Here is an 11,417-nt window from a genome sequence, read left to right on the forward strand (position 1 = left end):
ACACACACACACACACACACACACACACACACACACACACACACTAGAATGAGAAAGCCTCATATTTCTCACTTGGATCCTAGAAGGAAATAACTGAGAATAAGACAGAAGCAATTTTGGAAAATAAAACAGCTGAGATTTTCCCCAAGTCAATAAAAGACTTGAATAATCAGGAATCACATTGAGTCCCAAGCAGGACAAATAAAGGAAAACACACCTAAATACAGCAAACTATAAAAACACTACATTTTCTGTACTTTCTATATTCTAAGCGGTAATCCTTGAAGGTGTACATATGGCAGTGTATTGCTTTTGTTGCTACTGCTTGCCCCTCTCATCATGGCATCATTTAAAAAATAAGTTCTTTTTGTTTCTAATTTTTTTTTTAGTTTTAGTTGGTACAATATCTATTTTGATTTTTATGTGGTGCTGAGGATTGAACCCACTGTCTCATGCATGCCAGGCAAGTGCTCTACCTCTGAGCCACAACCCCAGCCCTTGTTTGGTTTTGGTTTTTGTTTTGCAGTATTGGAAATGTGCCAGGGAGCGCTCTTACCACTGAACTACACCTCCAGCCAGCCAGGAATCTAACCATCCATCCATCTATTTATACTAGGAATTGAACCCAGAAGCACTTCACCACTCAGCCACATCCCGAGACCCTTTTCATTTTTCGAGACAACTTGCTAAGTTGCCGAGGCCTGAAACTTGTGATCTTCCTGCCTCATCCTCCCAAGTGGCAGGAATTACAGGCGAGCACCACACTGATGAGTATTTTAATTCCAATGCAGCCAAAATTGTCATTGTCGGTCTCTGCTTTTACATTCAGTGTGACTAAGGAAAAATAAAAACAAAACAAAACCTTCTTACCAGAAGACTGGTCAATAAACATATGGTCCCTTTATTCCTAGAAGTATCAAGTTTCGCTGGGCATGGTGGCCCACACCTGTAATCCCAGGGGCTCAGGAAGCTGAGGCAGGAGGATCATAAGTTCAAAGCCAGCCTCAGAAAAAGTGAAGTGCTGAGTAACTCAGTGAGACCCTGTCTCTAAATAAAACACAAAATAAGGCTGGGAATGTGGCTCAGTGGTCAATGCCCCTGATTTCACTCCCAGTACCCAGTACCAAAAAAAAAAAAAGTATCAAGTTTTGCTGTTCACATTAAATATTTGCTACATCTGGATTTGATTTCTTTTTTTATATGGATAACCAATTTTTCCAGAACCATTTACAATGACACCTCTATCATCTATCAAGTTTCCATGTGGACGTGAGTGGGTTCTAGACTCTGCATTTTTTTTTTTTTTTTTTTTTATGTACCAGGGATTGAACTCAGAGCATTCAACCACTGAGCCACATCCCCAGCCCTATTTTGTATTTTTTTTATTTAGAGACAGGGTCTCAATGAGTTGCTTAGCACCTCACTGTTGCTGAGGCTGGCTTTGAACTCGTGATCCTCCTGCCTCAGTCTCCCGAGCTCCTGGGATTATAGGTGTGCACCACCATGCCCGGCCCTGGACTCTCTATTTTGTCCTGCAGGTCTGTTTATCTTTGCATCAACACCCAGGAAAGTAACTGTTATGGTTTGGACCTCTGATGTCCCCTGAAGAGCTCACATATTAGGCAAGTATCAGTGTTTAGATTAATAGTCGGAAAGGACTACTGGGGGGTAACTGTAGGCAAGTGGAAATGGCTAGAAGAGGTGGGTTACCATGGCATGCCACCGGACTCCATCTGTCCCTGGTTCCTTGCTTGCTCACTCTCTCTGCTTCTTGGCTGCCAGGAGCTGAGTTGCTTTCCTCAGCAGCTACCCTCACGGCAGCTGGGAGCCCGCTCACCATGATGTTCTGCTTCACTCAGGATCAGAACAATGAAGTCAGTGGACCATGAACTGAACCTCTGAAACAGTGAGCCCAAAAGAAAGTTTCCTTCCTCTAAGTTGTTCCTGTCAGATATTTTAGTCACGGGGCTGAAAAGCTAACACAATAATTAATGTAACTCTACAATATGTGTTGATACCGAGTAGTAGAAGGTTCTAGAACTTGTTCTTCTTCCTAAAAGATCTTCTTGACGATTTGTAGTCCTTTGCTTATCCATTCAAATTTTAGAATTAGCTTGTCAAAGTCATGAAAATCTGCTTGATTGGAACTCTAATGCATTTCTAGATCAATTTAGGAAAAACTGACATCTCTACACTATTGAATATACCTATGCAAGATTATGGCATTTACCTTTGTCCACTTTAATGACTAGGCTGTCCAGGAAAAAGCTAAATAGAAGAACTGATTATAAGAATCGTCGTGGTTTTTTTTATTTTAAGGTATATTTTTCTAGCCAGGCATGATGGTAATCCCAGTGGATGGGAGGCTGAGGCAGGAGAATCTCGAGTTCAAGGCGAGCCTCAGCAATACAGCAAAGCTTGAAGCAACTTAGTAAGACCCTGTCTCAAAAAAATAAAAAGGGCTGGGGATGTGGCTCAGTGGTTGAGCACCTCTGGGTTCAATCCCTCATGGGCAGGGGGGAGGCATCAGAATTTAGCCACACTATTGGCTGCTGCTTTATCATAGAACCTGAACTCACTGCACATCCACCCATAAGCCTGGATTCCTTTACCCATACAGAGTACTGGTTCAGAGACTCAGGCAAGTCTGTCAATCAAATCACAGCACACCCACCAGCCACAGGAATTGGTTCAGGTATGGATGTGTGAGATGACCTGACCAATGAGACACAAAGAGGTCTGGTAGGCAATTTCTAGAAAAGAAGTTTCCCTACTGCAAGGCACTGCCCAGAAGAGACATCTCACTTTTCCCCAGACGGGTAGAATGAAACTGAAGTCTCCAGCTGCTACCTGGACATCTCACCACTAATGAGAGAAATTGTCCTAAGGATGAACCCAAAACTATGGGCAACTCTGTTGAGAAAATCACAGGACCTGAGCCACTAGAACAAACCCTGCCTGCAGCCAGGCCTCTCAGGGGCTCAGAACTGAGGCTTCCCCAGCAGCTTCCCTGTTAGCGGCAGCTGAACGCCTGCAGAAAATAGTGAACTCAATCCGGAGAGTATGCATGGGAAGGGACAGAAGGAGTGCTTCATGAGAGCTAGAAGGCAACTGGCTCAGACTGACAAGGGGCTCCCCACAGGGAAAGGGGTAAGTGGAACATTTGGTGGTGTGGGGGAACCCTGAGGTATAATAAAGCAAGAAAATAAAGCGTTATAAGAAAAAGCCTTTTTCTTTTTCCCCCAGCACCAGGATTGAACCCAGGGTTGCTCTACCACTGAGCTGTACCCCCAGCCATTATTTATTTCTTTATTTGTATTCTGAGACAGGGTCTCACTAAGTTGCTGAGCCTGGCCTGAATCTGCAATTCTTCTGCCTCCTAAATCGCTGGGAAAGCATCCGACTGGAAGAAAACATTTTTTTTAAGAGAGACACCTAAATTAAAAATATAAAAAAGGGCTGAAGATGTGGCTCAGTGGTTAAGTGCCCCTGGGTTTTACGCCTGGTAACAAAAAAGATACTTCTCAGGCCAGGCACCACGACATGCCTATAATCCCAGCAACTGGGGAGACTGAGGCAGGAAGATCAAAAGTTCAAGACTGGTCTCAGGATCTTAGTGAGACACTCAACATCTCAGTGAGACCCTGTCTCAAAATTAAAAAGTTAAAAAAAAAAGGGGACTGGAATTGTGGCTCAGTGGTAGAGCACTTGCCTTGCACATGTGAGGCACGGGGTTCGATCCTCAGCACCACATAAAAATAAGATAAAGATATTGTGTCCACTGAACACTAAAAAAATAAATAAAATTTAAAAAAATAAAAATTTTTTAAAAAGAACAAAATTAAAAACAAACAAAAAAACAGGACTGGGGATGTAGCTGTGGTAATGTACCCCTGGGTTCAATCCTTAGTACTAAGGAAAAGAGAACTGTTTAATATAACACTTTGCATACATTATTCTGTAATAAAAGGTTAAAATGTTTAGCACAAGCAAATAAAAGATGTCTGCTTCAGAAGGTCTGGAAGAACAGTGGGAAAATCAAGAATATAGAATCTATTGGATCACAGTTACTTTTTTAGTTTTATAATTTTGTTTAAGTTAAATTACAAAATTTATAGTTTACACTGTGTGTAAAATAGGGACCAAAAATAAAGGGCAGGAAAAAGAGTATCAGGCCTATGTCCAGAAGACTGTCACGGGCTCCACACCTGCTCCCTGGCAGACACCAGCACCTTGCACAGGGTGGAGACCCCAAAGCGGGGGAGCAGAGGGACAGCCTTTCCCTACACCTCAGTGACTCCATGGCTCCCCACCCAGGCCCTAGCAGATCTCCCCAGAGCCTGTACCTCTCAAACAGGCCAGACCCATGTGCACAGTAAGACTGTGACCAGCCTACTCCACACTCCAGCCTGGGCCAGAGCTCCACATCCCCAGCCCTGGGTGGTGCAGCTCAGCGGTAGAGTGCGTGCCCTGTGTGCATGAGGTCCTGGGTTCAATTCCAGCACCACACACACACATATACAAGAATATGTCTGAGAGTATGATAACCCTAGGAACTGGGTGCCTGGGGTTCAAGAGGGACAGGGAAGGGGTTACCTACCGCAGGAGTCACAGATGAAGCAGTCGGTGTGGTACAGGCTCCCCATCGCCTGGCACGCCTGCCTCGCTCCATAGATGCCGAGCCCACACTTGATGCAAATGCCTATGGGAGGAGAGGCAGGACAGAGCAGTGGTTGGCGCCACGGACTCTGGAGTCAGATGGACAGACATCTAGCTCCCAGTCCTGATGCCTCCCATCTGCCTGGCCTTGGGCAGGTTAACTTCTCTAGGCCAACATAATTCAGTCTCTAATGACACATGGGGACCCTACAAGAAACCCACTACTGTTACTATCGTCTGAGGATTCCAGAGCACCTGACACAGGGTCAGAGCCAACTGAGGTCAACTGCGTAGTTATTAGATACATCAATTCCTAGAAATGTCATTCTAAGCCCGCATTCTTGGACTAAGAGAAAAATCCTTTCTGCTGTCCATGAACCAAATCCTATTCTTCAGAATCAAAATATGTATTTTCTGACCCAGACACAGAGAGTGAAGACCACACAGGTGCACCCAAGGCAGTCGCCGACCCTCCCCGGGCTCCCTTCCTCATCTGTACTACAGGCCCACACAGTCTCCTGTTCAGTCAGCACACAGACATGCACCGCCTGCCACACAGCCCACAGGCGCTGGAAAAATTCTGCCTTGGACTAAAGTCCCCTCCCCCAAGGAGCCTGCATTCCATGGAGGAGACAGACAACAGCAGCTAAATAATGTGTCAGGTGGAAACAAGCAACAGAAAAAAGTCAGGCTTGGAATAGATCTAGGGGCCGGAGTGCAGCTCAGTGGTAGAGTGCGTGCCCTGTGTGCATGAGGTCCTGGTTTCAATTCCAGCACCCCCCCCCCCACACACACACACACGAATATGTCTGAGACTGTGATTTTTAAAAAGAATGATCAGGGAAGGCCCTGCTGACAAGGCAATATTTGAACAAAGACCTGAAGAAAGTAAGATAAGTCACTGTGCAGGTATCTGGGACTCCTGGATGGAATTGGGGACCACTCCTAGCTGAGGGGAAGGAACGGGGCCCGTGGGTCTGGTAGTGGGTAGAAAGGAGAAGTGACCAGAAATGCCAGGATACAGCCAGGCTCCAGCCCTAGGGGACTCTCTGACCAGCCCTCCTGGAGACCTAGCAGGCAGCCCAGCCTGAAACCTGAGTCCCTCACGGAGTTACTCAGGGTCCCCAGTACCCCACAGGGCATGAAGGTGGCTCCACCTACATTCTAGACCCTCAATCTTCGGATGTTCCAGGACATTCTGCCAAACCCCTCCCTCTTGCCTTCTCTGTCTTTACACGGGCTAAGTACCCCTTATCTGAAATGCCTGGTATCCAAAGTGTTTTCGATTTGGGGGTTTTTCAGATTTTGGAATATCTGCACAGATTTTAAGCTTCCCTCACCAGAAAATCTGAAATTGAAAATGCCAAAGTCGGGGCTGGGGATGTGGCTCAAGCGGTAGCGTGCTCGCCTGGCATGCGTGTGGCCCGGGTTCGATCCTCAGCACCACATACAAACAAAGATGTTGTGCCCGCTGAAAACTAAAATAAATAAATAAATATTTAAAAAAAAAAAAAAAAGAAAAGAAAATGCCAAAGTCTGAAACTTTTTGAGTGTCAATTTCATGCTCAAAAAAGTTGTGGATTTTGGAGCTTTTCATATTTTCAGATTAGGGATGCTCAATCTGTGGAATCATGGCCAAGTCTCTCCTACCTTAAAAAAAAACCTCCCTCTTCACCAGCCACTCCATTCGCCCTCCCCTCAGCCAAGAGAGATGGCTTGTGCGCTCAGTCACCTCGTACTGCTCATATCTATGCTCTTTCCCATCTGATCTCACCTCCTTTTTGGTTTCCAGGATTTAACCTACACCTGGCTTCTCCCTTCCCAGCTCTCCTGGTTACTCCCCTGCTCAGTCCTGGCCTCTGTGGTGTGGGGAGGACCAATTCAGATGCCTCAAAACCACACAGGAAGCCTCGCATGGTGGCGCTCACCTGTCATCTCAGTGACTCTAGAGGCTGAGGAAGGAGGATTGAGAGTTCAAAGCCAGCCTCAGCAATTTAGCAAGGCACTTAGCAACTCAGCAAGGCCCTGTCTCTAAATAACATATAAAAAGGGGGCGGGGGGTGGCTGGGGATGGCTCAGTGGTTAAGCACCCTGGGTTCAAATCCCAGTACCAATAAATAAATAAATAAATAGATAAAACCACAGAAGAGCTGGGCAGGGTGGTTTGCTCCCAGCTACTCAGGAGGCTGAGGCAAAAGGATGGGTTGCAAGTTCAAGGCCAGCCACAAAAACCTAAGGAGACCCTGTCTCGAAATAAAAAAATAAAAGGGTTAGGGGTGCAGCTCAGTGGGAGAGCACCTACCTAGCACGCACAGGATCCTTAGGTCAATCCCCAGCACCACAACTTAAACCAGGCAGGAACACACAGATGGCCTGGGGGACCCAGATACGTGGTCCAGCTGCCTCAGTTCTACAGATGGCTCCGAAGTGAGAAGGCAGGCCCACAGGCCCGGCCAGAGACCCTAATTTTTCAAGAAAAGCTAGACATCTAGATCTGTATATGAAATCCTTCTATTCTGAAATCAATTGCTAACTTAAGTGTCCTTAAAATGTAGAGACCAAGCTGCAGGTCCCTGTGCATGGCCGCAGCTGCCCAGGTCTCTCTGAAGAGTCCCATCCTCTCACCTGCCCAGGGCTCTAGGTGCGACCCTCCAGCCTGGACTCCCGAGTGCTGGTTGCCCTCTCAGACAGTCCTGTGCCGACACAGCACCAGACTCCCCCAAACCACTACAGATTGTGGCTCCCCCTCAGGAGATGGTGCGTTCATGTACCCAGGTTCTGGGCTCTTCAGGAAGGTGCCTCACCCTCACCTCCAGTGGGGAACCTCTGTCCCCTAACCTTGACTTCACTCCTTCCCCTCACTCCCTCTGGCCTCCCAACCTGGCCCCCAGTAATCCATTCCCCAAACTGCAGCCAGACCGCTCATTCTTGTCCATCAAGCTTTGAGAATCTGACCTTGTCATTTCCCTGATTAAGTTACTGGGAAAACAGAGAAAGGAGAAAAGAAGAAAACCCAGGTGCTTCTGGAGAAACAGAACCGAAGGGTGGATAAAGAAAGGAAGATCCGATTCTATTCTGCATTATTTATTTTTGCATTTTATTTGATTTTTCTCCAAATATGTACATGCACCACTTTAATAAAAATATACTGGGCTGGGGATATAGCTCAGTTGGTACAGCGCTTGCCTTGCATGCACAGGCCCTGGGTTCAATCCCCAGCACCACCAAAAAAAAAAAAGGAAAGAAAGAAAGAAAAATACACTAAAAAAGAAGCAGGAGCATGGAGAGACCCAGAAATTAGGGAGCAGGATGCTGTGAGGAGAGCAGACTCCACGCTGTTGGATACCACAGTGAGATGAGACATTTCAGGCTGGGGCCTGGCATCACTAGTGTCCTGTGTGAGACGTGGGTCAGTCAAGTGAGAGGAGATACAGCAGGTGGCCATGGGGAATAGGAAGGTATTTAAATTAGCAAAGATGATCTCGGCAAAACACTGGGGTGGGAAGAATGTTTGAAAGGGCTGGGGTGTCCTTCATGGGGTGTGGCCATATAGTTTGAGAGTCATCTTTACTCTTTACTTTTTTTTTTTTTTTAGTGAAATACCCTTGTGCAAATTTATAACCAGAGGAAAACTGAAGATGGAGAAGGTGGAGGTCGGGGACAGAGGACTCTTATCCTCTTAGGTGGCAGGAGCGAGGGGCTGGCTGTGGACAGGAGAGAGCCTGGGGTTGAGAAACAGGAAGCCGGTGGAGACAATATTGACCACAATATTCTGTGTGAAGTGGAAAGCAAGGGTGGACATCAGAGGAGAGAGGAAGGGTGCTGAGGAAATGGAAGAGAGAAGTGACCAAGTCTTAGGGAGTCCACTGAGGCTGAAGTCCAGAACTCTGCAGTGGTCCCAGGAGCATCCTCTGAGCCCCTCAGCCTGGAGGAGCATCAGGAAAGGGCGGCAGGTCACTGGGCAGACAACTGAGAGGAATCTGAGGTCATGGTGAGAAGCAGCTGCTGGAAATGAAGGTGCTAAAGAAAAGCAAAAGCAGGGTGTGGCTCCGGAGTGGGTGGCTGGGGAGAAGGCAGCAGGCCACCCAGCAGAAAGAGGTTCCAGGGGCCTGAGGCTGTTGACAGGCTAGTGGCAGGAGACCTCAGGGAGGAGAGGGAAAGTTCCAAAGATATTACCGAATGACAGAGAGTGACCAAGAGGTCAGCGGGCACCAGAGCCAAAGAGAAGGGACGAAGATGGCACAGAGAGAAACGCTCTGTGCACTAGGTTTCTCGAGATCGCTGGTGCTCATGCTACCTGGAGACGACCTTTAGTAAAATTTTCTATTATTATTCCAGTTGAACTATATAATATTACTTTTTTTTTTGTACTGGAGATTGAACCAAGGGGTGCTTTACCACTAATTCACATTCCCAGTCCTTTTAATTTTTTATTTTGAAGGCAGGGTCTTACTAAGTTGCCCAGACTGGCCTCAAACTTCTGATCCTTCTACTTCAGCCTCTGGCGTTGCTGAGATTACAGACACGTGCCACCCCACCCAGCTTAAAATTGCCACTTTTTTTGGTGGGGGGGGTGGGTACCACAGATGGAACTCAGGGGCACTCAACCACTGAGCCATATCCCCAGTCCTATTTTGTATTTTATTTAATATATAGAGAGAAGGGTCTCACTGAGTAGCTTAGGATCTTGCTTTTGCTGAGGCTGGCTTTGAACTTGCAATCCTCCTGTGTCAGACTCCCAAGCCACTTGGATTACAGGCGTGGGCCACCACCGGGCCAAAATTGCCACTCTTGTACCTCAAAAAAGTCAAATGTCATTAGAACCATATAACTCAAACAAATCGTTGCTAATATTTTTTTTTTAAATGTTTATCTAAATCTCAATTTCTGGCTGTTCTTGGGGGGGGGGACAATCTGTCCGTCCTCTCAGACTCCCACATGACTACAAAGCTGAGCCCCAGCTCCTCTTTAGAAAAGATGGCCCCCTGACCTCTACCATTTTCTACTATTGGCCCCTTCACTTCCAAAATTACCTGATAGGACTAGGGCCACCCAGAGTAACATAATGATTCTGGGTGGCCATAGATAATCAGCCGCACCCCTCACCCAAGCTCTGCAATATTCAAGGAACAGAAAAGGGCCACTACTTCCTCAAGAGAGCACTGAAGAGTGTTCCTCTTGAATGGAATGGCTCTGCTCCTGGCATGTGCCTGGCACAGGAGGCAAGAGCTTCTCTCTCATCTCTTTGCTACCGGCAACCACCAGATCTGCCAAACCACAAATTCTCACCCTGTCTCCCCACATGGGAGGTGCTCCCCAACCCCCAAACAGGCCAACCCTTCAGTGCACACATGCCCTTGACCCCCTGGCCCCTCCTGGGCTGCAATCCTCTGGGACCTTCTTAAATCTTCCTTGGCCTTGTTTTGCTCACTTCCTTCTCTCTGCCTGGGATGCTCCCATCTGGCCTGCAATATACAGCCTCCTCATCTCTCAAGATCCAGTTCAGGGCCAGGCACACAAGTATAATTCCAGGGCTTGGGAGGCTGAGGCAGGAGGATCCCGAATTCAAAGCCGGCCTCAGCAACTTAGCTAGACCCTGTCTCAAAATTAAAAAACATAAAAAGAGCTGGGGGTGTGGCTCAGTGGCTCAGCGCCCCCTAGGTTCAATCCCAAAAGATCCAGTAGAGCGCAGTCCAGAGCCGCTGGCTCCATTGAGTGCAAGAAAGATAGAAATCCCAGGACAGCCTCATTCCCAGGCTTGCCGATCACCCTTGATAATCACCTGTCTAAAGCCAGGGGCCTCCACCCTATGGGTTTATCTGGAAGGGAAGGAGGGAGGGAGGGATACTCTCTCCTTAGGCTCTATAATACTTCTGTGCCCCACCTCTCCCTAAGAGTTGTTGAAAGGCATGAGAAAGCCAGGGAGGGGCTGGGAAACAGAAGCTGTCAGACTGGTGAGCTTTGCAAATTCATAAGAAGCACAATTCCTTTAAGATACATATCCATAGCACAGCCTCCAGCAGCCCAGTGTGCCTGGCTGGGTCTTCCTCTCCCGCAAGGTGGGCTCCTCCTCCCTCCCACAGTCTCCACCTCCCGCCACTAGCATCCCCACAGCCTCGGGTCAGGCGGGTCCAAGAGTACCCAGGGTTCTCCACCTTCCTGTTCCTGTCCACACCCCCATACTGCTGGGGGGGATGCCGGGCGTCCCTTCTGAGCACGAAACATCAAGGAAGGTAAACAGAAGCAATCACCAAGGGTTAAGAAGAGATGGCCTGGGCTGGGAATATAGCTCAGTTGGTAGAGTGCTTGCCTCACAAGCATAAGGCCCTGGATTCAATCCCCAGCAGAGAAGAAGAAGAAGAAGAAGAAAAAGAAATGATCAGGGAAAAAAAGTTGCTTATTCTATCTGCCAACCTGACTTTTTCTCTAAGTCTCTAAGCGCATCAACTTACTTTGCTAGAGCCCCTTCTGGCGGGAGACCTAGACAGTTAGCTGCTGTTGGGAATACCCTAGACTTGGCTCTTCACAAAACGTCGCCGGCTCGCTAGCCCCGCGGGCGACACAGCTTCTTAATCCTGGTGCCTCTTCCACCCGCCCAGTGCCTGGCCCACCCCGAGCTCTCCTCTGACCCCGGCCAGCGCGCAGAGGGCTGCGCGGCCGAGTTCGCTCACCGAAGTAGTCCCGCGCCGTGCGCGCCTCCAGCGCCCGCTCCAGCTCCCGGGTGAGCGCCTCCAGCCGTCGCTCGGCCGCGCTCGGGC

General features: G+C 48.0%; 1 protein-coding gene across 1 annotated transcript in view; it reads right to left on the minus strand.

The window, feature by feature from the left end:
- LOC107151687 (WT1 interacting protein) overlaps positions 1 to 11,411 on the minus strand; it is a 25,756-nt gene extending 14,345 nt beyond the window's left edge. The window contains exons 1-2 of the mRNA XM_015497070.2: positions 11,331 to 11,411; positions 4,601 to 4,702 (exon numbers count right to left, since the gene is read on the minus strand). Coding sequence (XP_015352556.2) covers positions 4,601 to 4,646 — 46 coding nt within the window. The 5' untranslated portion in view covers positions 4,647 to 4,702; positions 11,331 to 11,411. The remainder of the gene's footprint in view (positions 1 to 4,600; positions 4,703 to 11,330) is intronic.
- Positions 11,412 to 11,417: the final 6 nt, after the last annotated feature.

Source organism: Marmota marmota, unplaced genomic scaffold (genome assembly GCF_001458135.2).
Source record: "Marmota marmota marmota unplaced genomic scaffold, marMar, whole genome shotgun sequence".
NCBI classification, from domain to species: domain Eukaryota; kingdom Metazoa; phylum Chordata; class Mammalia; order Rodentia; family Sciuridae; genus Marmota; species Marmota marmota.